Source organism: Salvia splendens, chromosome 3 (assembly GCF_004379255.2).
Source record: "Salvia splendens isolate huo1 chromosome 3, SspV2, whole genome shotgun sequence".
Lineage (NCBI taxonomy): Eukaryota > Viridiplantae > Streptophyta > Magnoliopsida > Lamiales > Lamiaceae > Salvia > Salvia splendens.
In genome coordinates, this window is record NC_056034.1 from 28553432 (window position 1) to 28580289 (window position 26858).

Sequence of the window (26858 nt, forward strand, 5' to 3'; positions counted from 1 at the left end):
CTGATACAAAAATAAGGAATGAATGATTCTTAAAATGTCCATAACAATATATATAAAAGTTAAGAATTGCAGGAAAAAATGAACTAATTCCATCCTATTAATTCTATTAATCATGCGCTTCAAATTTGATATTAAACCTCTGAATTTCTCCTACTTCTCATTGGAAAATTGCAGATCATTCTTCCTAATTGGTTTTGTTGTCTCTGTTTTATTAGAATTACACAAACAGATCAATTACAAGAACTAATAAAATTACACGAACAGATCAAATACATCAAAATTAGAAAACGAAAAAAAGACTTCAAATACAAAACCGCATAATTTGAGAGAGAAGATTGACTTTTAAGAGTGGAGTGCAAATCGCTTGGAGGGAGGTAAAATGAAATTTTTGAGAGATGGGTTAAAGGATAGTTTAGTAAATCTATAATTATTGGAAGGAAAATAATAACAAAAATGAAGAGAATAAATATAAAAAGGTGTAAAACCCTTATTCCGAAAAATTCGCATGTCTCGGACCCATATTTCGAAAGGTAAGCGAATTGAATCCCTTATCTCGAAAGGTCAGCGAATTTAAACTCATATTCTGAAATTTCTCCATTTTTGCATCAGATTTGACCATGTGTTAGCGTGGAAATTGACCATGTGTTAGCGTGGAAATTTGTTTGGAAATATAATTGGCCTTTGTGTAGAAGTGGATAAATATCGATTTTTTAGGGAAAAAAAGAGAGTAACTAAATGTCTTTAATTGGACCAAAACTCGAACTTGAGACTTGAGTGCAGGTGAAACCTCGTGTATCTATCAGTGCATCTCCAAGACAGAAAGGTAAATTGAGAAGGTATATTTCTCATTTACCTTTCCAAGATAATTATACCTTCTTAAAAAATAATGTATTTCAGAAAAAGAAAGTAAATTAAAAAGGCAAATAAAAAGAACTAACATTTTAACATTTCTACTAAGAAGAGGTAAAGATACATTCTCAAAATGAAAGAAGGTATAATACCTCCGCTTTTCATTAGAGCATGAATTTTTTTTAAGAAAATATAAATATGATAGTTATTTCCTTTTACCTTTCCATTTACTATTTCCCTTGGAGATGCTCGATAGACTTACAGAAAACAAACAAACAAATAAATTTGAACAATACTTGTATTATGGCTGATCTATGACATTATGTAAATTGTAAACTACATACAACAATTTAATTTAATTTAATTTAATTTGACGAAGCGAAAACAACCAAACAAAATTGTAAAGAGGGGCCAGGTCAGGAAACTTCACTGTCATCACTAATCTCTACAGCAGAAGATTCATGAATTTAGTTTGTTGCATTGATACATAAATTTACACAAACTGAACAAAAAAACATACCACTACTCTAGAAGTATTTTTTTCTAAGAACCCTTCATTCCCAAGCTTATGCTACTCTGTATTACCTTGCCCCCAAAACTGCTGTCCTGCATCATCGCCACGAACTCGCTGTAGTCAATGCGCCCATCCTAAAACAAATAAACAAACAACACAGGTTTAATCATTCACAGGTATAATCCAACATTCGTATGAGCCGAGAGAGTGGGAGGTAGGTACGTTGTCTTTGTCGACTTCCCGGATGATGTCGTCCAGGTGGACATCTTCTATTCCGAATTGCTCGCAGACCTGCTGGAGCTCATCCCTTGTGATGTAGCCGCTGCCATCTTTGTCGAAATACGAAAAGGCCGCGTATACATGATCCTCTTTCTGCACCTTGTTTAGGTGCAACATTGCTGCCACAAACTCCCGATAATCTATCGTGCCACTGTTGTCGAAATCAGCCTGCATTGTCAACAAAATCTAGTTAAATCAAGACAACAACCAACCACTCAAGCCTGGTTACTAATATACATGATCAAATCAACTTACAGCTTGCATAAGATTCTCTATTTCTGAGTCTTTGAGGTGGGCTCCAACTCTTGATAGCCCTTTCTTGAGTTCTTCAAGGGTGATGTGTCCACTATTATCTACGTCGATCATTTTAAACATTTCCTTTAGTCCTGCAATTTCCTCCTCAGATAGGCTCTCGGCAATAACCTGCAGAGTTGAATGGAAGGAATGATATTGCTATCAGCTGTAGTGACACACTATATATATATATATATATATCCGATGAAGATTGTATCGTTTCAATTAAATAATGTTCTCCATGAGATGTGAATAAGTAACACAGAGAACTCACTCTGATGGCAATCTTCTTGATCTTGTTCATCGCAGAGAATTGCTTTAGACGACTTAGAACAGCAGAATCAAGAGGCTTATCCGGAGCAACGCCACCGACTTGTACCCATGGATGGCCTGAACACAACATATTCTTACTTTAATAGGCATTCCACATTTCTTTGGATATTCACAAGCAATTCAACAGTTTCAACATAGATTAGAGAAGAGTGACATAATATACTTACAAAGAACTTGATGAGCTGTGAGCCTCTTCTTTGGGTCTCGTACAAGCATTTTCCGGACAAGATCTTTTGCACTCTCAGATATGCTAGGCCAGGGTTCCGAAACAAAGTCAAGTTCACCTTTCAAAACCTGCTCGAAAATTCCCTGTTCTGATTCTGAAACAAAGCATACATTAGCATGCTAGAAACCAGATTGCAACTATTAATGGGGATCAAGAATGAATGCTTACCATCCCAAAATGGTGGAACTCCACATAGCAATATGTAGATGATAACTCCCGCACTCCAAACATCACATTCTTGGCCATAATGCTTCCTTAGTACCTCTGGGGCAACGTAGTAAGGGCTTCCGACAACATCAATGAATGTTTCCCCTGAGTAAACAAATTAGAAGTTGAAGGAATTTTCGCCCCTTAGTTAGAAACAAAGCATGACTTTAGTAGGGAGAAAACATATTTTATTTTGCTCTTCCAACAGTAAATAGAAAGAGCTACAAACTCATTCACAACATTTATGTATAGGTATTTTTCAAATTGCTACACTTTCCAAATAATCTGTTTATTTGTTGTCAAAATATCAATTCGGCAAGTGATAACAAAAAAAAGAAGAAGTTGGTATGAATGAGCACCTGGCTTGAAGAAAGCAGAGAGGCCAAAATCAATGGTTTTGAGCGGCGACTCCTCCTGCTGATTAACAAAGAGGAAATTCTCAGGTTTCAAGTCTCTATGCATAACTCCAAGAGAATGGCAAGCTTGCACCACACCAACTATTATCCTAGCCAACTCAGCCGCCTTCCTCTCGGTGTAATGCCCCCTTTGAATGATCCTATCGAAGAGCTCCCCGCCAGAGCAAAGCTCCATCACAACATGAACTGCCACAGCATCCTCAAAAGCCCCCACAATCGAGATCACATTGGGATGCCCTGCCAAATGGTGCATGATCTGAATCTCCCTCCTCACATCCTCCACATCCTCGGGCGTCGTCAGCTTCCTCTTAGCAATGGTTTTGCAAGCGAACTCCTTGTTCGTCCCCTTCTCGATGCAAAGGAACGTGGTCCCAAACTGGCCTTGCCCTAGCTTCCTCCCGAGAGTAAACTTTTCCTTCATATTCTCCGTTTTCCGCTGCAGCACAGACTCCACCTGCAGTCCTGCACTGGACACTCTCTTTATGTGTGCAGGCTTGTTCTGCTGCTTCACTGCATCGCCTTGCTTGTTATTATTATTATTATCAGTATCATTGGTGTTGGTTGTCTCTGGCTTTGGCGGCGGAGTTTCCGGTTTCTTAGGCTCCTCAGGGGCAATGACCATCTGCGTGGGAGGTGTGCTCTGGACAGCGGAGTCGGAATTGACGGAGTTTTCCTTGTTATTACTGCTGCCGACGGAGTCCTGATCCGGCGGCGGAATGCCCTGCTTAGGCTTCCACACGGCGGCGGTCATGGATTGGAAGAATCCATTCTTCCCTGTGTTTGGGCCTGCGCATGTATTCCCCATCCAAATGCTATACTACCACCGATCTATGGAGATCTCTCTAAGCCTTTTGAATCTCACCATTGAAATGTGGCCTAATTGATTCCATCCACAACCTTGGATCAATCACCCCCTCCCAATTCTCAACGCCAATGGAGATGAAGAATCCCTATCGAGGAGATTCACTGCGACTGCCAAATCAAAATTGAAAAATCAAACACATTTGCGGATTAAAGGAAAATCTGAGGGATTGGAGAGAAACGGCAAAAATGAAATGAGAGTAACGGGGTGAGTCAACTCGGATCAGAATTGCAGCTTTGCAATCAAATTGAAGCATCGATTTCTCTCTTCTGATTCTCTCAATGCATGCATCTATATTAACCATATACTTATATTTTACTATCGATAATTACTACTCAATCACTATATTCTCATTATATGTTTGCTTATTAATTAAATATTGAAATACATATGAAACCATAGGGGCTGTCATTTTTGGATGAATACCCAACCTAATCTAATATCCTCCACTGTGTAGACGAGAGTTATTTGCAAATTTATTAGTCCTAACTTATGCCAATGAGATTTCGCTATAATATTCAAATAGAAAAATAGTTTAAATAAAAATAAGTTATGTAAAATATTTTTTTTTTGGGATTTTGTAAAAAAAACTTTGATGACTTTATGGGGCGCCTCGAGGTATACAGTATTGTGAGGGTGTTGAAGGATTTTGATTCAGTGATGGTAACACGTGCATAGAGAAAAGAACTTTGATGACTTTATGTCAAATTATGCTTATGGCTTTTGTTGGGGGATGCATGTGTTAGAAACAGTGCACGTGGAACTCTGTAGTTGGCTTATGCATGATAGAATAGACGTATCTTATAGTATTCGTTAGTTAAATTTTGATGTCAAGGCGTTAGTTATAACAAAAAAAGAATTGAAATTGAATAAGAATGCATCGACCACATTATGTACAAATTGGTGTACGACATTATTCAAATAAATCGAGCTCTAGCCGGACTTAGTAAGTAGTATCTAGCAAAATGAATTCTGATTTGATCCATTTACCTATTTATTTATAGATGGATAACCAAAAAGAGGGAAACACATAATTCAAATCAATCCAAACATATTTTTAACGGAGACGCACTTTCGCCAAATTCCCGCTTCTCCGCGATCACCCGAACATTCTTCGAATGATTTATACAGAAGTCTGATTCGCTGCCATTGTTGTTCATCTCTAACTGCGATTAATAATCCTTATTTAGTTTGATACTCAATTGTTTTTTTCTGTAATTGATCCCTATACTGAGGACGACTTTGATTTATTCTCCCGCTCTGAGTTGTGCTTGTGTGCGTGGATCTTAATCATTCAATTCCTATTATTTGCAGATAGAATGAGTAATGTTGCGACTGCCGGTCAGTTTCCGGTGCCTAATAATCTTCACTCTGGAGGAGTTCCGAAGAATAAATTGAAGCGGAAAACTCCCTCGGAGTTGAGGGTAACGTCTCCTCCTTTCAATGTCGTTTAACAGTTCACCGATTGCTATTTTGAGGCTGAATTGGGATAAAATAATACACTATGGCATTGTGACTCATTATCATATAATTATCCATCTAAAATTAAGTTGTGAGTCCTATTTTAGTTGGAGGGAACATATGATTATGCATCTATGATTAAGTTGTGAAATTACCAAACTTAATACGTATTCAATCATGTGATATAATCTTTCAAACTGAACGGGCTCTGTATAAAACTGCGGTGGATAGTGGAGTAACCTCCAAGTTTTTCTTCTAATTTTTGTTATTAATTAAATACTACTTCCTCCGTCCCTTAAATATTGTCACACTTTGACCGGGCACGAGTTTTAAGAAACGTAATGGAAAGTGAAGTGAAAAAGTTAGTGGAATGTGAGTCCTACTTTTATAATATTAGTTTTATAATAAAATGTGAGTGAGAATGAGTTAGTGGAATATGGGGTGCACTACCGAAAATGGAAAAAAGTGAAATGTGACAAATTTTGTAGGACGGACGGAAATGGAAAAATGTGACAAAATTTTAAGGACGGAGGGAGTAGGAGTTTGGCACCTAGCTTCAATATTTATCCCATTCCATGCACATGTCTTTGCATGGTGCATGTTTGTTTCTACACATACACATATTGGCCTTTAGGATTGATATTATAGTGAAACTAAAAGGGTCCTGCATCCATTTCTGAGCAAAAAACAGGAATAGTGTGCTGTTGGATATATTGTTAAGAAGCAAGAAAATAGATGGAGTTTGATATGTGATCATGGGCATAATTTCTTTGTACTCATCATTGGTTGCTCTGCACTCATGTACACTGCCAACGAAATGATCTTACATGGTTCTAATTTCTACATCTGTGTTTCTCAAGATATGCACAATGGGTCCAAAATCCTTCATTTAGTATGTATGATGTATCTGTTAAAAACCAAGCAGCAATAATTAGCTATGAACTGTAACTTAATACTCCTCCTTTACTCAACAGGGGGAACTACTGAAGAAAAAGAATTTACTGGATGGCTCAGATGATTCCGGAACTTCTACTGGTTCCATGAGGTAGATGCATTCCCTTTTTTTCTTTTATTACCATAGATACCTCAGAGTCATTTCTTTCTTCAGAAATGCTGATGGAGCAGTTTCTGAGAGCAACAACTCTGATCCATTAAAAGCGGTGCAATTGAGAACGTTGGATGAACACTTTCCTGTCACTAAATCGAGTAGGCTTTTTTGCAGAAAGGAAATTCTCAAGGTTACAAAATTTTAGTCTAGGACAATTTTTTGTTCACATCGTAATAACGTAATTTACTACTCCCACCACCGTCCACAAATATGAGTCGTACCTTTTTCCGACCCGGGTTTTAAGAAATGTGAGTTGAAAAAGTGAATGGAATGTGGGTTCTAATTTTATACTATTTTCATATTGAATATGAGTGGAATGAGTTAATGGAACGTGGCCTACTTCCCATTTATGGAAAAAGTGAATGAGACTAGTATTTTGTTATGAGATGGTAGAGACTTGTATCTGCCTAGTAATGTTTCAAGATGTTGTCTGTTGACAACTGCAGGAAAATATTCCTAGCAAGTGTGTTGGCAGCATGAAGAATTCAAGTCTCAGTTCAGATTCAAAAGATAAACATGAAGTGCAGAACTCATGGTATGTATTATTCTGAATGAATCATTATCATTCAGTTTTTATCTTTGCTTTTGTAACTGATAATGTTTGTTTTCTTCATGTACTTGGAAGTTTGGAGGGCACTGTTGCTTCAGAAGATGGCAATGACACTTCAAGACAAATTAACAACTCATCTGACAAATGTATTACTAATACTTTTAAGAGTGTTCGAGATTTATCCTTTGGGGGTGGAATGATATACAACTCCACATTAGTAGACATGGTATTTTCACTCTCCACAACTTTCATGGCCAGAAAAGGACTCTTTTTGGTTTATGATGTGAAGTGCTCTTCTTGTCTTCAGGGTAGAGCTCTAAAAGGACTTGTTTCATGTGAACCTCATGCGGCTTCTGCTCCACTTGCTCGGCCTATGCATAGATCAGGGAATATGGTGCATCAACGCCTTTCAGAAATCCATATACCTGGGCAGAAAAGTCCCCTCGATTTGACACTAAAAACTAGTATGCGTGTGCTGTCATCATCATCTGTTAATTGGTAAGCTCAGAAATAAATTTCCTGATTTCCCCATAAATATATTAGTGAAGAAACCAGTTAAAAACAAAAATTTCTTAGTAGTATATACTAAGGGATCGTTTGGAAGGAAAGATAGATAATGGAAAAACATTATACGAACACACATGTTTTAGGTCAGATAACACCACACGGACCCTAAATGGCATCATTGACTTGTTTTCTGCCACTCCCTGTGACATGTGTACCTGTTTTGTGAAAGGTAGAAACAAGGAGTTTATTATATTGTTATTTGCCACTCCATAAAAATGAGATGGAAGATGTCTGTTTAGTTCTTTTTCTACTGGTGGTACTTTTTCACAATTTATGTATCCCCTCTATGCTACAGCCCAACATTCAAAGCTCGGATGAAACTTCCACTTCTGGATATGTAGTTATCAATGTAGCAGACTTGAAATGCTGATCAATATACTTAATGGTTGTACAGGTTTCATAGGTTAAGTAATTGTGCCACTTTATATGTCATGGGTCTATTTTCACATGAGCATTTCCAAGGCCAAAATATGACCTCGGCACACCCTACCTGCACCAGCCAAATCGCAAGGTTTGGGGTATTTCATTCTTGGGTGCACCCCCAATCCAGTCTACCCCATGTAGTTATATCAGCATTGACATCTGCAGTAGGAGGTATTTTTGGTTAAGATCACATATTCCTAGTCATTTCTTATCTCATTCATTTTCTCCACTGTTAACAATGTTATCATTTCTCAAGGGCAATCGGACTTCCTAAGTAAACGGCAGCAGGGATGGGAGGATTCATTTCGAAGTCTCTACTACATGTTACGGAAGAAATTGTGTAAAATATTTTATGGTAATGATCTTTTTAAATATAACCTTTTGATGTATCTGATTGTCTGGTGAATTGTCACACTCCGAATTCTGCTGCTCCAGTCTCAACTCAACTATTATCATTGGATGAAAATTACTATAGTTATCTATCAATATATTCATACCTAAACCATCAATCAAAGTGTTTAGAGACTCTCAAAGTTGTCTTCTCCTGGCACATAAGGTGGATGGGACAATAATTTTTTTTAATTGAGAATGCAATAGTACATTACCAGTTCTCAAAGTATCCCAACCTTGCTCAGTCATGATATTTTTCTGTTCCAGCTGTAGGGATTTGCTATGCCTTCTTAAATGAAATTCATCTGTTTTCCATCCTGTACATTTGCAGTGTGCACAGTGCACTTTGTAGCTATGTTTACCATATCTGATGGCCCAAACAAAACTAAGCATCCTTGCTATGCCTATGTGTCACAATCAACGAGAAGTCTGAGGTCACTTCTGAAAGAACATGTGAGTAATTTATTCTTCTATAGCTACATGAAGTTGCAATCTGTCATTGCTTGGATTTACCTATTTCTTTGTGTGGCCATTCACTTTATCATCTGGCTGGTTAGCAAGAAATAATGCTTTCTTACACCCTATGCTTTTGCAGGATGCTTCATTTTCTATGCCTCTTTGCCACTCTAAAGTGGAGGAAGTCACTGCAGAAGACCTAGTTGCACTTTCTGAAATTGAAAGAAACAACCTTGGAAAGGTTTGAAATCTGTCCATTTTCCCTCAAAGGTATCTCGTGAAATAGGGTGCTTGAGGTATAGGATAAATTATTCAATTTTGTTTGTATTCTTTGTTGAGGAATGTGCAGCTGTTAGATCTTATATTTCCAGTTACATTACTGTCTGATCCAAGGTTGCTTGCTTTTAGAGGATCAGAATTTTCAGTCATCTCTGTTACTTTTGTTCTGTTGATTTTGAAGAATGGTTCACTTGGATTCAGCAAACCAATCATGGCCATCCGCCATAGCTAACCCACAAATTTTATTCAACTGAACGATGCAGACGCGAGCTATGGAGTCCCTGATTGGAGTTGATAATACTCCACAATCTTTGTTAATGTTTGCTGGGAGGAACGTCCATGCTTTGTATGATTTTTTGTTAAATTATAGGTTAGTATCTGGCATTTGTTTGTTCATTTATTTATTATATGGCAAAGAAGAAGAAAAAGCTGCATATTATATTTTTATCTGTTTTTTTCATCATCTCAAATCTCTTCATTTCTTTGGTGCCAGATCCCTTTACACCCCTTTGAGTGGTACTGATGTACCTGTTCTATATTGCCCAGTTCTTTTTGAAAATGCTGCACTGTGTGCTCCTGAGGTAGGTTCTTAGTATATGTTTTCCTAGAGCATGCATAATGATTCATTAATAAGGCAATACCATATCAATTGCAGTTGTTTGTTTGAATGTTTGCAATGAAGAGCATGCCATGATAACTTCTAGAATAAAGTTATCCGTTACAGTTTCTTCAGAAACATGATTGTACCTCTTGATTTCCACTTCAAATTTTAGCAGAAGGGAAGATAAAAAGAAAAATACACACTCTTGATGAATATTTTAATTTCCATGGCATTACTCTCCGTGTCTCAGCATTTGCTGCACATGTGAATTGTGCAGGTCAGATGCAAACAGGTTAGAAGGGTTGAGATGAGAAGTTCAACTCCAGGCATTAGCTATAGTATTGAAATTAGGGATGCATATATTCCGCCTTGGGTAATTTCTGGAGTTTGCGATACTTTGCGCTCAAATGGGGGTGACTTTCAAGCCAGGTTTCTCAACCTCATTTTTATCTGTTTTCTTGTCTAGTTTGCTCTTCTGCAATGTTGATTAGTTGTGTCTACTTTCTGCAGCCTTAACTTTGATGTGATACACATGCAGTTTCGTGACGGAGTCCACATCTATTGGCTTGAACGTTGGTCTAGACACAGTGACTAACCAGCCTCCCCAGCAAGCCGAGGCAGGTATACAAATGGGTGAGAACGGATTTTCTTTTGGTATTCCGAACACCTCTCTTTCCCTTCGAAGACATTCTGCCTTTTTAAAAGGACTGAAGTATGGTGATACTTCTTACACAGCCTTCCTATCACCGATTGATTAAGGTTTAGTATACAAGCTCTTTCATATCTGAGTCTGGAACTGCTTGTTTGTAGGTTCTGGTCAATCACATTTTGTTTTCGATGCATCAATAGAGACATTTCAGTTTCTCAGAGAAACATTTCACTTTTTTCAGTGTTAACTTTATAACATATAGCGAAATGTGGAAAGAAATAAGAATAAAAATGGTTAAACAAATAAGCTTTGCAAATCTGAAGAGTCAAATTTAAACAAGGGTGGAAAATGGTTTATTTAGCAAGTAAACTAATGAAGTTAGAGAGGTCATCCAAAAATGAAATATACACAGATGTGGAGCAGCTAAGAGAGACTGACATTGCTAAGGAGAGACAGTATTCATATACTATTTGACAACTGACAACATCACTAAAAGAATGTAAGTAAAGTCGAACAATGGCTATCAAGTACCCAATCAATCCAGCTGCAACTAGGACTTGAAGAAAAAACTACATCCATTTTGATGATCTCCATTTAGTTTTGCGAGTTTGTAATGAAATGATGCCTCCATAACCCCACACGAGGACTTCGGTCTAAAAGCACTAGCATGCCAATGTTGTTGGCTGATAAACCGAACATATACCTGAGAAATTAAGAACAACCTTCATAAGCACAAATGCTCCCTAAAATCAAGTGCACCACACTTTTCAGAGCATTAGTGCAAGATTTGTTTTAATCCACTTGTTATGTTTCATTGTTTTATCTTCTAAATCCGGTTGGCTTAGAATTAAAAGCTCTATATACAGAGGTCATCAAGAGTTCCAGGTAATGTATCCGGACATAACAGATTTATACATAATGTCAGGTGATATATATAAGCAGCTTTGCTTGGTGGTGAATAATTCAATGGGTAAAGTGAAAAGTAACCTTTAAGCAGTAGCGCATGCAGCAAAAAGTCAATCGTTTAGAGTTTGATGGATATGCACTTACCTGGCTCTTCGGCCTCTTTTCCTCCAGCTAAAAATAGGAACAATCCACTGAAAATGACGAGTAAAAAACGATCAGCAGCTAATGAGATAACATATCCTTGGGATGAAAAGAGAAACTAACAGGCAAACGCATTAGTAATAATAAGTATAAGATGAGGCAAATGATAATCACTACACTAGTGAATGTAATTGAAACTTCTTAACATGGTCCAAACTCCAAAGAGAAATCTAGAAGGTGTGTGAACTCTTGTATTCATCAATATGTTGTAAATATCCAACAAGCCGAGCTGTATAACAAGACACTGATGAGATGAGACCAAGCAGAGCAATATGATAACAGCAAACAAACGAGAAACTATTATTTTTTCTGGTGATTGTCCCAACAATTGAAAACTGAAGAAGTACTGCACTACTAATAGGCAACAAGGAGCAATTTTTTAGTAAAGAGCAGGAATATATAGACTGTACTGCACAGCTGCACTATTAGTTGGGCAAAGATTATATTACGGGCAGTTGTAGAGAAGATAAATAAACAAAACATGATAAGAACATACATTTTAGGTCATTTTTTGCCATAAAACTCCAAGATAGATTAGTCATCTACCCTACCAAACTGTCCCATGATAAAAGCCTACATTCTACTATCTCATTAAATGCATATTTAATCAATGGGGGTAACAGATGACAATCAGCATAACACAAAGCTGGCAAGTCATGCCAAAAACATAGAGTTACATAACGGGGAGACATGAACGAACAGAAATATTGCCAAATACTGTAATCAGCATTACCTTGAATATTGACATGAAGGAAAATTTCCTAGTCTCCAATTGCTTCCTCAAGAGCGTATGCTTTGGAGACATTTCTTTGCATAAGTTCTGTGCTATTTCCTTCAACAGTACTACTTGTGCTTTCTCAGTCCCCATGGAAATAATGGCTTGTCTCATAGACTCTCTATCAGCCTCAAGAGAATGAAGTCTTGCATATAACTTTTGAATCTCAAGGTCTCTAGAACTGGAAATATTCAACTCCTTCAGAGTTCCCATATATTCATCACCACCAGCAAAAGAAGCATTGCAACTCATTGCTCGATTATTTAAAGGTCCCTGTTGAACAGAATCAATTGTGCAGACTCTGTCGCACGATTCATCTCCATATTCTGATGCATAATCTGCCTTCCTGGGATTCTCCTCAATATAAGAAAATACAGATTTCTTGAAGCTGTTGGCAAACCTTGGAGAATAATACCTGGAAAACTCTGGGCCTTTTTCTTTAGCCGTTGCAAAAGGCGACTGTGGGCCATTCCTTGCGCTCATAGCTCTTGGAGAATGGCCAATGATTACTTTTTCAAGCACATTCTTTGAATTAACTAGTTCCCCATCAGGATAAATGGCTCTAGGACTTTTCTCCAATTGATTGATTCGACACTCCAAATCTTTCAATTGGTCACTTGAATGTGGATTTTCCCCAAATGCATATTTCTCAATATCAGGCATTTCATCATCACCATTTGGATAGGTTTGTGATTCATTCAATATGCACCTGAGAGGAGGGTACATCTCATTTACGTAGTCAAATTGACCTTCAATGTCCTCAATCATGCTGAAATTCCGGCTCATAGCCTGGACGACTCCATCAACTTCAGTCTCTGAGAGCCCATAACTCATCATCTTGTGTCTATAGGCCTCAATCTCACATGAAAGTGACTGTATGGCCTCCTCTCTCTTATACAACATATCCTCCAATCCCAACGTCTCCTGCTGATCATGAGCCATTTTCTCTTCTGCAAACCTCTTGAACTGCCTTAATTCCATCTGAATCTCTGCTTTATCCTTCTGAAGCCTCAGGATCATTGAGAGAGCTTCATTGGCAGCTGTGGACGCAGCATTCCTCTCCTCCTCCAACTCAGAGATTAGGTCCTCAATGGTCTGCTGCTGACTGATCACCATCTCACGGAGTGCTGTACACTCATTTCCTAGCTCTACACGGGCATTTTGCGTCACGATAACCCCTTGGCTGGAGAGGCAGGTTTCTTCCACAAGCTCATTACATTTTCGCTTCTCCATCATAGAAGGATCGTTGCAATCGAAGTCGCGGTCACACCATTTTATCTCGCCAGACTCCATTCACCGCCAATACTTGTCTAGTAAACCCTCAATTCCACCATACTCGAGAATCGTAGTTTCTTCAGATTAATCGAAACCACACTACTTCCCTCGGTGAATAAATTAAAAAATTAAACAATAAATCACAAATTTCTAGCAGGTTATCGGTTCGTTGCTGCAAAACAGAAAACATGTAGCGTTCTGGGTCAAATATTATCCCTAAAACAATACAGTATCCCCAAATTTTCCATAAGAATGATATAAGGCATTAAATCCGAATTTAATCGTCCAAATCAGTTCCGCGCAATCAAAGAAATATATGCATTTCAATTACCTAGCAGCTCTGTTATAAAAAATAAAAAAAACTTCCAGGAAAATGCCTTCCACAACGAAATCAATTAGGTCGGAAAGTGGCTGGTAAAAGAAATTTTCCGGCCGAAAAGGAGATTAGAGGTAAAGAGAGGGGAGCGGAGAGGAATTCGCAGCCCTAGAAGCGTTGTGCGGTGTGTGCTTCAGTTATAAAGCTGTAGAGAGAGAAAGAGGATTAATCGCTGTTTCCTAATTTTAGAGAGAGAAATCAAAACTGGGAAGAAAGGAGAGGGGAAGGAGAAGAAATGAAAATTTAAACTTGAGCAGCGTAATGACCTTTTTGCCCTCCAAAATTTGAACAAAAAAAACCACCACTTCTATTCTCTATACTCTAGCCGTGTCTCTATTGCTCTTTCTCTTTAATCTCGTATTTGTCTCTATAAATACATATAATCACATTATTGGACATTTCCATTATCACCTCACGAATATTTTAAGTACACATATTACTCATGGTTAGCTTATTTTCCGACAATTTGGCTACTAACTTTTGACTATAATATTAATGTTTTGTATTTATATATATATATTTATCACTACTCATATAATCCTCCACCTTCATTGTTTTATTCCCTAACATATATATTAATGTGTTTTAAAATATTTTAAAAAATTATATGTTGAACTAATAAGGGTATCATTAAGGTAGCCGGTTTCATGTGATTAAGTCGAAGAGTCATTTTCCTGAAAAAGGAAGAAAAAAGGATTTATCTTTATTAATAACAACACATGAAATCGTAAGTTCCTCTCCTTTTGTGTTCCTACTTTAAGGACTTATCCAACTAATAATCGCAATGCGATAACTCTACGTTACAGATAATGATTCTGATATTCATGATTTCTGTGGGGTATAACTTTTTGTTAAAATCGAAAGAATTGATAATAAATTGTGTTGAGGTTGGCGTTTAAACCTTGAGACTTACAAGTATTGGAATTTTTCTGCGATTGAACCCAAACACTGTCATTTCCTTCTTCTCACTTTCTCTACCACAGCCCATTGTAAAAAGAAAACTAGTTAACTTTGGCTTGATCGATACATTTTGGTCCTGTTTTTTGTCCCCTACACCAACGATCAAAACACATGAGGCTCACGTTTATACTTCGTTCTTACTCACTCTTTTTCACCTCTCCAACAAAAATCTCATTTTGTCAGTAAATACTTTGACCATCTCTAACGGTACCGCAAAACTTAAAATAGAGTAGACAAATAACTCCAACAGTACTGCAAAACCAATCATATTATAGGTTTTGAAGAAAAAATACATATCTTTATGTTCACACTAAAACTATAACAAAAACATTTATATTAGTTATATTGGAAAAATGTTAAATTAATATTATTACTTTAATTACACTACACATAGTAACTTAACACTACATGTACATTAATATTTGAGAACTTATACACGTTCATAATTTTAAATATTAAGGATTGTTTATTTTATTTTAAAATTGACAAAATTATTTATCATTAATTGTCAATAATAAATTTCATATATATACGAACAATTGATAAAATAATGAGGTTTTTTTTCTTATTATTTACGTCTGATAATTTTTATTCTAGTCCAATTAAAATATACCAACAATTGATAAAATAATGTGATTTGTGGATGTGGCGTGGCTTTTATTGGGCAGGACAAGTGTTTGTAGCTGTTGACTGCGCGGACAAGTTTTTGTAGTTGTTCCATCTTATTGTGAAGACTCTTATAAACTTAATCGTAGATTCCACTAACAATTTGAACTTACATTTCTTAAGAAAAAGAAAAAGGCAGTGGAGTCTTTTAGTAAATAAACTGCAAGAGTCAGTGGTCATAAAGAAATGCGAAATTAGTATAAATACAATAGGATTAGGACTACAGCATTTGTATTATTATCCGAGCCAGCCTAGAGTTTTAAATTTTAGAAACAAACCGAAATAACTTATAGGGAAAGTTGCAACCGAAAAAACATGCTTTCTTGTTTTTTGTAAGGAATTTTTATGAGAAGTATGGTTAACCAAAATAGTAGAGTAATATAAAAAATGAAGAATGCTTCCTTCAACTGTTTACATTAATATTGTTGGATAATAATAAAAATGAAATTTTACGGGAAAATGATTTACAAAGACGCACTCCAGAGAGCCGCGAAGTTCAATCGACACACTTAAAACAACAAGAAAATGTAGAAGCACCGCAATTAGAAGAAACTGTTGTACTGGCTAGTGAGGGAGTCCCTGAGATTGGAATAGAGGCCGAATAGAGAATATTGACGGAGCTTCTTAACCTCATACCACGAGTTGAAAACTGATTCATGCTTGTCTGTGCCAGAGAACGCCACTTGAATTCCGATGCTGCAATCTACAGCTCCCCCTCTGTTCTTGCAGCTGTTAGTTCTGATGGCACAGTCTTGATTGTTGAGGCAGACAAAGTTCGATTTTCCTGAGCATGAAGCGCAGCCATCTCTTTTCCAGTACAAGTTTTGAAGCCTCCCCTTTTTGAATTCGTGAACCTGCAGTGTCACCATAATATATAAATCCTAAGGGAAGGCAACTGTACTGCAAAAACCTATCTTCTTACCAGAGTGAAACTGGTCACGATATATGAAGTATTCGCAACAAACGCAGGAATGGACCTTGCAGCATACTTCCGGCCAGCAAATGCGACCATATAACCTCCTACAGAATCCTGGTGAGGATAGAACAAAAATATTGTAACAGATTTTAAATCACGCTAACCTGCTAGAAGTCCAATATCGTAAGATCTATGGCAGGATTAGATTAATAAAAATAATAATTTATTTAGAAAAGCACACTCACAGATATCTTAAACACCATTGCTTGGGAACAAGATAATAGAAAAGTTTTGGTGATAGCTTTAAGACGCACGTTTACATGCAGTTAATTCAACAGCATCACTAAATAACCTCAATAAGAATGTACTCTGAGTAAACTTATAAAATAGACAAGGTTATGAATGGCACAGGTTTAATTGTATAATTGGTAAAGTAAGAGAGAGATATGAAAAAGGTAGTGGAATGAGTGTTAGTGGATTGTGGGTCCTCGGTTAGAATGATGTGTAGGGAGAGTATTGGTAGAAAACTTTCCATTTTTAAACTTAGTCTAATTTTGGTGGACACCCCAAAATGGTACAACTAGTCTATTTTTTGTGGACGGATGGAGTACAAAATACTCTTTGGTATGCTGTTCATAAGTAATATATGAGCATAGAAATATATCTTGATGAATATGATGGTACTGAGACGTCTTTAGCTTTCACTTAGAGCATCTCCAATGGCGGACGTCCGGTCGGACGTGCGCGACGGGCGACCGGGACGTCCGCCATTATGGCAGGGGAGGTCGGATACGGACGTCCCGTGAGGACGTCGGGTGTCCTCGGATGTCGGCGCGACGGGCGGGCGGACGTCCGCCATTGTGGCATGGGTCGGACGTCCGATTTTTAATTTTTTTTTAATTTTTTTAAAACTCTATATATACGGCTCGTTGAATTTTATTTCATTCGCTCCAGAGTCGATGGGCGGTAGTCAAGGGTCCTGCACGGCAGTGGTTTATTCCCAACATCGGCGATGTCATGTACGCATGTATCATAATGCACAACATGATTGTCGAAAATGAAGGTGCGGAACTGACTCAGTGGACCAATGAAGATGATACGGGTGCAGGTCCAAGTCACGGCGTGGCCAACGCGAATGTGAATATGGGGGTACCTCATGGAGAGGTCGAGCGGATGCGTGCATTTGCCGACATGCGGCAAACAGATGCCCATGTTCGACTTCAGAACGATATTATCGAAGAGGTTTGGACGCGGAAGGGTTGACGTTGATGTTAGTACTTTTTTTTGTTTTATTACTATGTAATTTTTTTTTTCAAATCATTTATGTTTTTTTTAAATGAAGTTGTTAATTTTTCCGTTCGTATTCGTGTTGAAATTTTATTTCCGTAAACGTAAATTGTTTTATTTGTGAATTTGTGATTTTTTTTTATTGAGGGAAGTCCTTGTGGGAAGGGCGGATTGTGAAGGGGAAGTCCTAGTGACGTGGCAGTGGGATGAGAAGTCCTAGTGACGTGGCAGGAGGTGTTTTCGGGATGTCCGAGTGGGACATCCGCCCACTGGAGATGCTCTTACTCAATCAATCTATCGATATAATTAGAAATGCGTTAATATGATACATAAATCAGAATGTAGTTACCTAATTGGAAACTAGCAGTTTTAGGATCCTTGGAAAGATGGTAACCTAATGTTTCCTATCTTGAGTAGGTGCAGTAGTGTAGTTTTCTCTAAGAGACAAACTCAATAGTTAATACACAGTTGCAAACACATACTTAAGAAGCCCTTGTACTGCCATCTTTCAGATTAAATTTAGACGAAACCAGGTAGGTACCATTAAAATCTCAAACTAGGTTCATTATGAAGTCCACAACCATATCTTGACTTCCAATCCCCCAACGATAATGCGAGTAAAAGAGATGATATAAGACCAATTTCCCAAGCCAGAAGAGTAAACCAAACAAGGAAAATCGAAATAATTGGGCGAGATAAAATCGTGGCATGATTCGACTAATTCTACATTAAAATCACAAGTCAGTTAATAGTACCGGGAAGAAGCTGGAGGTGTTGACTGTGAGGAGCGAGATCTCATCGACTTTAGGGCGGAAAACCGCGAGCTGAGCGCTGGAGGAAAGCCCGAGGCGGCGGTCGCAGGGAGACAACTGGACGGAGGTGTTGAAGAAGAAGGAGTTTCTGGTGGCGAAGGCGATTCCGAAGGTGAAACCATCGGATTTCTGCACCGCCGCATCGCCGCACGGTGAGAACACGCGGTTTGTGTCGCTACTCGATTCGGCCAGCCAGATTGTGCTGAATACAAGTACGAGCAGAGCAAGCAATCGCCTGGGAATCGCCATGTTCGAATCGGGGAAGCGATTCAACTATATTAGGTGAGCTGTGAATTTGATGTATGATTGCGATTTGGGGTTTTTGTTTTTGGACTGATGGACTATTGTTCCACTTTTCAAATTAGAGGTGGAATAGCACTTCGGTCCTTCAACAATCTATATATCCCACTTAATGCATCACGATTATCAAAACAGCACGTTTTAGGCCGCAAATTTCATTTCATTATCGTTTTAGACCGCTAATTTTTTTTTGAATAAATGTCAATTTTGGTCTAAAACATTCGCTTTTTAAAAACAAACCCATAAGAAATGAAAATGTCATCGAAGTAGTCATTTTTTTTACGGTTCCGTCAAAAAACTAACGGTCAACGCTTATTGCACAGTGACATGACCGTTATGTTTTTGATAGAACCGTCAAAAAAGGACCACTCCGACAAGGATTTCATTTGTTATGGACATATTTTTCAAAAAGTGAATATTTTGGACCAAATTAATATTTTGGTCATATGTTTAGGACCAAAATTGATCTTTAGAAATAACTACGTCCCTGTTTTGATAACGATAATTGATGTGTTGTGTGGCCTTTTGATTGCTTAAAATTTAATAATGTATCATGAAATTTTTATTCATAGTATTCAATTTTTATTTAGAGTGAACTTCATTTTTATATTTAAACTTTATCATAATATCAAACGCGGCCTCTGTTTTCTAAAATATCCCTACTGATGAATCCGCGAATTATTGATGATGAGGAATGCTCGTAAAAATAAATTACGACACGGTGAATTTACGTGGTTCGATTTACTGAGGTAAATCTACGTCCACGGGAAGAAGGGAGGGCAAGATTGTATTGCTTGATCTGGGATTACAGCTTACAATACAGACTTGCTATATGATTTTATCTCTAGAGAGCTTAACCCTTTTCTATCTGATCTAAGTTCTATTTATACATTGAACTAAGGTCGTGGTTTGCAGCCCCACTAACAAGATCGTGGGTGAGCAATAACTGCTCAATAACTGCTTCGTACCACTAAATAGATCGTGGGTATAGCGGAGGTCGTGGAGGCCTTTCATGAGTCCACTAACTCCTAGTTCGGTCGAATGCTGAGACCGAACTGCTGGACTTTACCGATCAGCTCTTGCTGATCTGAGAGGAGAGCTTGACTGGTCGGCTTTTACCGAGCTGTAGGCTGAGTCCGAACTCTTTGGTCGTGCCGAACTCTTTGGTGCCGAACAGATACTCTTTCTTGGGCTCTGGGCTGATGGGCCGTCACTGTTATTGGGCTTGCCATTAGGGTTTAGTTCGTACCCCATCACTACCCCCCCCGAAAAGCGGAGTGAATCACTTCGGCGAGGTGAGTCACTTCGGCATTCTGGATAATGGTAAGGGGGAGGCTGACGTCAGGGGACGTGCCTTGCGCGTGCCTGCATTAAATGCGACAGTAAAATCCGGCCGTTGAATCCTGAAAAGGTGGGATTCGAAACGGCGCAACGATCTCGAAATCTTTCCCGAATCTGATAAATATGCTCCTTTTTCCTCATTTGAACACCTTTGCTGTTGCGTCTTCTATACTCTCTCTTTCTCGAGAAATTTTCTTCCGCTTTCAAGAGCTTCTTCAGATTTTCTTCACCTTCAAAAAGTAAGAAAAATGTCTTCTTCTTCTTCGGAGTCGGGTAGCGGTAGGAAAGGGGATAAGGGGTCTTCTGGCCGGAAAGAGTCCGGGGAGAAGACCGTAGAGTATTTCCCTAGTATTTTGAGTAAGGATACTGTGATATCCCTACCCGAAAAATACTTTTTTCCTGGGGGGAAGGCGGTGGTACCTGACGGTGATCATAGGGCTGACTCCCCGCCGGAGGGGTACGCCACCGTGTACGAGGCCTGCTTAGAATGCGGGCTTCGTTTCCCTCTTCCCCCACCTTTTGTAGAGCTTCTTGATTTTTTTCAACTCCCTTTAGGTCAGGTGACTCCGAATTCTTGGAGGCACTTGTCGGCTTTTGCTGCCGAACTCCGTAGGTTAGATAAGGATCTGTCTCTGCGGGCAATCCTTAATTTTTTCCAATTTAAAAGGAAGGGATCTTGGTTTTACTTGATCCCCTTACAGCCTTTTAGGGCATTCTGCAAAACCAAGTGGCCGAAATGGCAAAACCGCTTCTTTTTTTATAATAGGACAGCGGCTCCGGGCTTCCCCTGGAGAGGGCCGAAGTCCGTGATTCCTCATCCTCGGTTAGAACCATTGGCCGAGCTCGATGGCGAGCTCAACAAGATTCCCATAGTTAGGAAACAATACACGGAGTCTGAGCTCGTCAAGGGCGACGTCGTGTTCGACATCTCGTCTTCGGACGAAGAGGCCGAGGGTGAGGATTTCTCTTTACCTTTATGTTCTACTGCTTTAACGAAGAAAACTAACCTTGCTTTCTTGCTTTTTGGCAGTGTACATGCTGAACAAGGCTACCCGAAAATCTTCGGAGTCCAAGGAGCCGGAGAGGCCGAAAACCACCAGCTCGGCGTCTGATGCCGAGAGGACTCCGAAAAGGCAAAAAACCTCTTCGGATCCGAAGAAGCCGGAGTCAACTTCGGCAAAGGGGAGGGGGAAGGCCCAGAAGCCCCCGAGAGCGCCAGAGAAAGACGTGGTCTTGGCGCCTCCTTCGGAACATATCTGTGAGCCGTTTTTATGGCCCACGGACTTCGCCGAGGTGAATTCTCTTCTTGATTTTCTGGCCTTGCTTTTTTCCTGTATTTTTTGTGGTCCCTTTGTTGACTTTTTTCTTTATTCATTTTCAGAGGAACGATATGCTCTCCAAGCTCGTCGCCGTCGAACTCTCCAAAGCGTCCAATGACTATGCTGAGATGCAGAGGAAGTTGGCGGCTGCTTGTCATCGGGCCGAACAGGCTGAGGCTAACTTTGAGAAGGCCAGAGCTGCTAGGATTTCGGCCCAGGATGAAGCTCAGTTTGCCAAAAACCAGCTCGTCATCCAGCGGGAGCAGACGAAACGGAGGGATGCTGCTGCCGTGGTTGCCCAAGGGGAGGCTCTCCGTGTTTACACGGAGAAACTCTTTTTGAGCAGCCAGTTCTCGGCCTTTGTCGGTAGTCTGGTAAGGCTAATTGCCGATAAGGGCGAGCAGGGGGCCGATGTCGTGCTGCCTCTGTACAGCCGAGAGATAGCGGCTCGGCTTCAGAATCTGCCGCTCCTTGAGGAGCTCGCTTCATCTTCGGTCCTGCTTTCTGCAGACCAAGTCCGGAGTTGTCGAGCTGATCGGGACGAGAACCTGGAGGCTATCTTTGCCTCCGTGGGACCCGTTTCACCCGCTTCGACTTACAACGGAGAGGGTGAGGCCGAGCCGCTGGAGCGGGAGGCCGAAGTCGATCAGGCCGGGCATCCGGAGAAGGAAGCCGATCAGGAGGCGGAGGCGAGGCCGGCAGGAGGCGAGGCTGAGGCTGAGGTAGCCCAGGAGAAAGAAGCTGTACCAGACCGAGGAGCCGGAGACGAAGCTGGCGGAGTATGATTTCGTCTCCCTTCTCTTAGTCTAGTTTCTTCCTTGTAAAATGGCCTTGAAGCCCTAGTGTAAAAATTTTTCCTTGTGAATGAAAAATTCTCTACACTTGTCTTCGTATAGCTTTTCGTACTTGCCTTTATTCCTGTTGTATTTTACTATCTGCTCGGTACAGCTGCCGAACTAATATAGCTGCTTTGTACCCAAGGAGATGGAGATACTTCACTGGAAACGGCTGTACTCTTCGGCTTTGGACGAAGCTGAGAGAAGAGCTATAGCCGATCAGACGAAGAATGACGAGCTTCTGGCTCGTTTAGTGAAGCTGGAGGCCGATATCAAGGACTTAGAGTCCGATAAGAAAGATCTGGAGGCCGAGCTGAATACGGCCATTGCTGAGAGGACTGCGTATGAGGATTACATCCGTGTGCGCGGGGGAATGACCATATCAGATGTTCAGAGTCGAGTTGACGAACTGTGGGAGGAATATCATGTACTCCGTATGAACAATGTGCTGGAGAGCCCGGCTTGCCAACAAGTTGTGACATCACTGCGGCGTTGGGCTTCTCGGTACAACATTGTTCTTTCTCGGCGCCCCTCCATAGAAAGATTCCTTCGGCATATCGCGCCAACAGATGCTCGCACTCCAGATCAAACCTCTGGTTCCCTTGTTCAAAATCCTACTCCCAGCCAACAACGAACTCCGGAACAGCCGGAAACGTCAAGACGAGAACGGGCTCAGGAGCAACCGGAATCGTCAAGACAGGGACGGACTGAAATTCGCCGAGGAGTTGTGACTATGAGCGAGCAAGATCAGCAGATGCTTATTGCAGAGACTCTTCATCGCCGAGGTGTTAGGACTTCTCGGGCTCGGGGAAGAGGCGTTGGGTCGAGGATAGCATCTCGTCGACCTGCTTATTCTTCATCTGCTCGGAACAACCGAACTCGGCTTCCAGAGGATTTTGCAGATAGGTGGCTTAACTTCAGCAACCCTGGACAGTAGAATAGTCCTTTGTAATAGCGTAACGCCATTTTGTAGGGTAGCTAAGTTGTATGCCGAACAAGATTTGAAAAATGAAATTTTGTTTTCGCTTCTAACACTGTATTTACAGCTTAGCGAAAAAATTTCATCGTACTCGTCCTCGGTCTTATGAAGTAAACTTCTTTGACCGGACTTGGTCCTTGGTCTGATGAAATAAACATCTTTGACCGGACTCGTCTTTGGTCTGATGAAATAAACATCTTTGACCGGACTCGTCTTTGGTCTGATGAAATAAACATCTTTGACCGGACTCGTCTTTGGTCTGATGAAATAAACATCTTTGACCGGACTCGTCTTTGATCTGATGAAATAAACATCTTTGACCGGACTCGTCTTTGGTCTGATGAAATAAACATCTTTGACCGGACTTGGTTTGTGTTCTAATTTGGCGATTTTTGTCGCCGGGATCGAACTTTCCCTTGTCCTAATTCGGCGAGTTTTATCGCGTGGATCGGACTTTCCCTGTTAACCGAAGTGGTCTTATGCAGTAAACCTCTTTGACTAGACATGGTCGTCCCCGGTCTTATGAGGTAAACTTCTTTGACCGAACTTGGTCGTCCTAATTCGGCGAGGTTTATCGCGTGGATCGGACTTTCCCTTATTGCAGTTCGTTTCAGACGAAGTGCTTGTTAAGCTGAATCGCGGTCTTGTATCTTCCTTGGAAGCTTGGACTCACAATCGTTGGCTTATTGCAGTTCGTTTCAGACGGACTGCTTGTTAAGCTGAATTGTGGTCCTATATCCTCCGTAGAAGCTTGGACTCACAATAGTCTTTAATAATCGATCTAAAAAGGAGATCAGTCTTTAAAGAACGATATACCTTGGTACCATTTGTAAGAGACGACAAGCACATAGAGACAAAACACATAGAGAAAAAAAGAAAAGGACGAAGGAAAAAAACTTTAAACCCTTTTTTTTAAAAAACGACAAGTAAAAGGTACAAGTAAAAAACAAACAAATAAAAACACATACCCCTATGACCGAACTAGACACGAGACGGACTGACCGGACTTTTGTCTCTTACAAGTGGAACTTCTTGAGGTTGGAGACGTGCCATGTTCGGGGTACTTGTTCTCCTGACATGTGAGTCAATTTATAAGACCCTTTGCCGAGGACTTCTGACACCCGATATGGACCCTCCCATGTGGGTTCGAGTTTGCCCAGCTTTTCTGCTCGGCTTACTTCGTTGTTTCTCAAGACGAGATCTCCCACTTGAAATTGAAGCCTTTTCACCCTTTGGTTATAATACCGGGCTACTTGCTCCTTGTACTTGGCTGCTTTTATGCACGCCAATTCTCTTCTTTCTTCGGCGAGATCTAGTTCTGCTCTCAGTCCGTCGTCATTCATTTCTGAGGAGAAATTTAGAGTTCGGGGACTGGGTACGCCGATCTCCACCGGAATTACGGCTTCAGTGCCGTACACCAGACTATACGGAGTTTCACCGTTGGAGGTTTTGGGTGTAGTTCGGTAGGACCATAGGACTTGAGGGAGATTTTCTACCCATTGTCCTTTGGCTTGTTCTAACCGAGCTTTTAACCCTTTCACCAGAATCCGGTTCGTTACTTCCGTTTGTCCGTTTGCTTGGGGATGGGAGACCGAAGTGAACCGCTGTTGAATGTTCAGCTCTTGGCACCAATTCTTGAACGTCTTGTCGGTGAACTGAGTCCCATTATCCGAGATGAGGATGTGGGGTATGCCAAATCGGCACACTATGTTCTTCCAGACGAAGTCCAATGCCTTTGAGCTCGTTATCGTAGCTAATGGTTCAGCCTCCACCCACTTCGTGAAGTAGTCCACGGCAACGATAAGGAATTTCATTTGCCGAGGAGCTTGAGGAAGTGGTCCCACTATGTCTATGCCCCATTGCATGAAAGGCCAAGGGCTTTGCATAGTGTATAGATCGGTCTGCGGCATCCTTGGGACATTTGCATGAATTTGGCACTTCGTACACTTCTTGACGAGCTGAACTGCCTCTTGTACCATGGTTGGCCAATAATATCCCCATCTCAGAACTTTTTTAGCTAAAGCTCTGGCTCCGATGTGGCTACCGCACGATCCTTCATGAACTTCTCTGAGGATGTAGTCCGTCTCTTCTGGTCCTACGCACCGCAATAACGGCTGGAGGTAAGACTTTCTAAAGAGGACTCCTTCATGAAGTTCGTACCGAAGAGCTCGGCACGTGATCTTCCGAGCTTCTCTCTTATCCTCGGGCAATTGTCCTTGATCCAGATACTGCAAGATCGGCGTCATCCAGTTCGGCGAGCTGGATACTGAATGTACCTCGGCTTCATCAATGCTTCGATGCATTAATTCTTCCGCCTTTGAGCTCGGATCTGAGGCCAACTTACTTAAGGCATCTGCTCGGCTATTTTCCGCTCTGGGAATGCGGATTATCCGAAAATAGGAGAAACTTCGGCTGATGCTTTGCGCTTTGTCCAAATACTTCTTCATTCTCTCGTCACGAGCTTCACTTGTACCCAACACGTGATTTACTATGACTTGTGAATCACAATGGACTTTGAGAGATTTGACGAGCAGACTTTGCGCTAACCGGGAGTCCGGCCAGGAGGGCTTCGTACTCGGCTTCATTATTAGTAGTGGGGAATAGGAAACGAAGTGAGTAGGTTACCTCGTGTCCGTCGGGAGCGACAAGTAAAATACCAGCTCCACTTCCCATCTTGTTTGAAGCTCCATCTACGAATCCGCTCCAGCAGTCCGGCGGCTCTACTTCGGATTCCAAGGGCTGTGCTAGTTCGGCATTGGCAGAATTCTTCTGTTCGGCAATAATAGGAATTGCTTGATCGAACTTCGCTTCTGCAAGAAAATCTGCCAAGGCTTGTCCCTTGATGGCTTTCCGAGGTAGATATTCAATTGTGTGCTCTCCCAACTCTATAGCCCACTTGGCGATTCTGCCTGATGCTTCTGGTTTGGTCAACACTTGCCGAAGTGGCAGATCAGTTAAGACGCATACCTTGTGAGCATAGAAGTATGGCCGCAGTCTCCTTGCTGCATTTACTAATGCCAGAGCAATCTTTTCCAGTGGTTGATACCTGGTTTCTGGACCTCTTAATGCTCGGCTTGTAAAGTAGATGGGAAGCTGCTTTAGGCCTTCTTCTCGAACAAGTACCGCGCTGATGGTTTGATCCGATGCCGCTAAGTATAAGAATATTACTTCGGCTTCGGTTGGAGCAGAGAGAATAGGAAGCTCGGCTAGATAACTTTTGAGCTCGTCAAAGGCCTTTTTCTGCTCGGCTCCCCACTCGAACTTTGGTGCCTTTTTCAACACCTTGAAGAACGGCAGTTGCTTTTCGGCTGCTTGGGAAAGGAATCGACTCAGTGCGGCTAGACATCCGGTTAGCCTTTGCACGTCATGTATGGACTTCGGCATTGCCATGTTCTGAACGACTTGAACTTTTGAGGGGTTTGCCTTGAGTCCGAATCTACCAAAC

At 40.5% G+C, this 26858-nt stretch overlaps 4 protein-coding genes across 5 annotated transcripts; 1 reads left to right on the forward strand and 3 right to left on the reverse strand.

Annotated features, from left to right (window-relative positions):
* Positions 1-1307: 1307 nt before the first annotated feature.
* LOC121795606 (calcium-dependent protein kinase 20-like) lies at positions 1308-4232 on the reverse strand. Its single transcript, XM_042194143.1, has 7 exons — positions 3062-4232; positions 2664-2807; positions 2437-2589; positions 2211-2326; positions 1898-2065; positions 1586-1810; positions 1308-1497 (listed from the first exon to the last, which is right to left on the reverse strand). Exons 1-7 carry the CDS (start codon positions 3921-3923, stop codon positions 1393-1395), a joined length of 1773 nt encoding a protein of 590 aa, XP_042050077.1. The 5' UTR covers positions 3924-4232; the 3' UTR covers positions 1308-1392.
* Positions 4233-5007: 775 nt separating this feature from the next.
* Positions 5008-10682, forward strand: LOC121795605 (protein downstream neighbor of Son-like). The gene is made up of 15 exons (XM_042194141.1): positions 5008-5113; positions 5295-5404; positions 6416-6486; positions 6550-6679; positions 6996-7084; positions 7175-7325; positions 7407-7597; positions 8061-8260; positions 8346-8444; positions 8811-8932; positions 9075-9176; positions 9478-9584; positions 9708-9795; positions 10093-10244; positions 10354-10682. Exons 2-15 carry the CDS (start codon positions 5300-5302, stop codon positions 10571-10573), a joined length of 1827 nt encoding a protein of 608 aa, XP_042050075.1. The 5' UTR covers positions 5008-5113; positions 5295-5299; the 3' UTR covers positions 10574-10682.
* Positions 10683-10794: 112 nt separating this feature from the next.
* LOC121795607 (myosin-binding protein 7-like) lies at positions 10795-14189 on the reverse strand. 2 transcript variants are annotated; one of them, XM_042194144.1, is made up of 4 exons: positions 13953-14189; positions 12305-13793; positions 11515-11561; positions 10795-11167 (listed from the first exon to the last, which is right to left on the reverse strand). In XM_042194144.1, the coding sequence occupies exons 2-4, from the start codon at positions 13637-13639 to the stop codon at positions 11059-11061; spliced, it is 1491 nt and encodes a 496-aa protein (XP_042050078.1). In that variant the 5' UTR covers positions 13640-13793; positions 13953-14189; the 3' UTR covers positions 10795-11058. The 2 variants fall into 2 exon arrangements, with proteins under 2 accessions (XP_042050078.1, XP_042050079.1); XM_042194145.1 differs by having other exon boundaries at positions 12305-14189.
* Positions 14190-15981: 1792 nt separating this feature from the next.
* LOC121797316 lies at positions 15982-18992 on the reverse strand. The gene is made up of 3 exons (XM_042196068.1): positions 18582-18992; positions 16546-16653; positions 15982-16477 (listed from the first exon to the last, which is right to left on the reverse strand). Exons 1-3 carry the CDS (start codon positions 18885-18887, stop codon positions 16166-16168), a joined length of 726 nt encoding a protein of 241 aa, XP_042052002.1. The 5' UTR covers positions 18888-18992; the 3' UTR covers positions 15982-16165.
* Between the last annotated feature and the right edge of the window lie 7866 nt (positions 18993-26858).

What these genes read in the sequence shown, in the direction of transcription:
- LOC121797316 (XM_042196068.1), bottom strand. Translation starts at nt 18,887, where the DNA reads ATGGCGATTCCCAGGCGATTGCTTGCTCTGCTCGTACTTGTATTCAGC. An exon ending in ACACCTCCAGCTTCTTCCCG is followed by an intron (nt 16,654 to 18,581) that starts GTACTATTAACT and finishes TATCCTCACCAG; the next exon opens with GATTCTGTAGGAGGTTATAT. An exon ending in TCGTGACCAGTTTCACTCTG is followed by an intron (nt 16,478 to 16,545) that starts GTAAGAAGATAG and finishes GTGACACTGCAG; the next exon opens with GTTCACGAATTCAAAAAGGG.
- LOC121795605 (XM_042194141.1), top strand. Translation starts at nt 5,300, where the DNA reads ATGAGTAATGTTGCGACTGCCGGTCAGTTTCCGGTGCCTAATAATCTT. An exon ending in CATGAAGTGCAGAACTCATG is followed by an intron (nt 7,085 to 7,174) that starts GTATGTATTATT and finishes TGTACTTGGAAG; the next exon opens with TTTGGAGGGCACTGTTGCTT. An exon ending in ATTGTGTAAAATATTTTATG is followed by an intron (nt 8,445 to 8,810) that starts GTAATGATCTTT and finishes GTACATTTGCAG; the next exon opens with TGTGCACAGTGCACTTTGTA.
- LOC121795607 (XM_042194144.1), bottom strand. Translation starts at nt 13,639, where the DNA reads ATGGAGTCTGGCGAGATAAAATGGTGTGACCGCGACTTCGATTGCAAC. An exon ending in CCTTCATGTCAATATTCAAG is followed by an intron (nt 11,562 to 12,304) that starts GTAATGCTGATT and finishes CGTCATTTTCAG; the next exon opens with TGGATTGTTCCTATTTTTAG. An exon ending in AAAAGAGGCCGAAGAGCCAG is followed by an intron (nt 11,168 to 11,514) that starts GTAAGTGCATAT and finishes TTAATTTCTCAG; the next exon opens with GTATATGTTCGGTTTATCAG.
- LOC121795606 (XM_042194143.1), bottom strand. Translation starts at nt 3,923, where the DNA reads ATGGGGAATACATGCGCAGGCCCAAACACAGGGAAGAATGGATTCTTC. An exon ending in TCAAGAAGATTGCCATCAGA is followed by an intron (nt 2,066 to 2,210) that starts GTGAGTTCTCTG and finishes TCAACTCTGCAG; the next exon opens with GTTATTGCCGAGAGCCTATC. An exon ending in TAGAGAATCTTATGCAAGCT is followed by an intron (nt 1,811 to 1,897) that starts GTAAGTTGATTT and finishes TTGACAATGCAG; the next exon opens with GCTGATTTCGACAACAGTGG.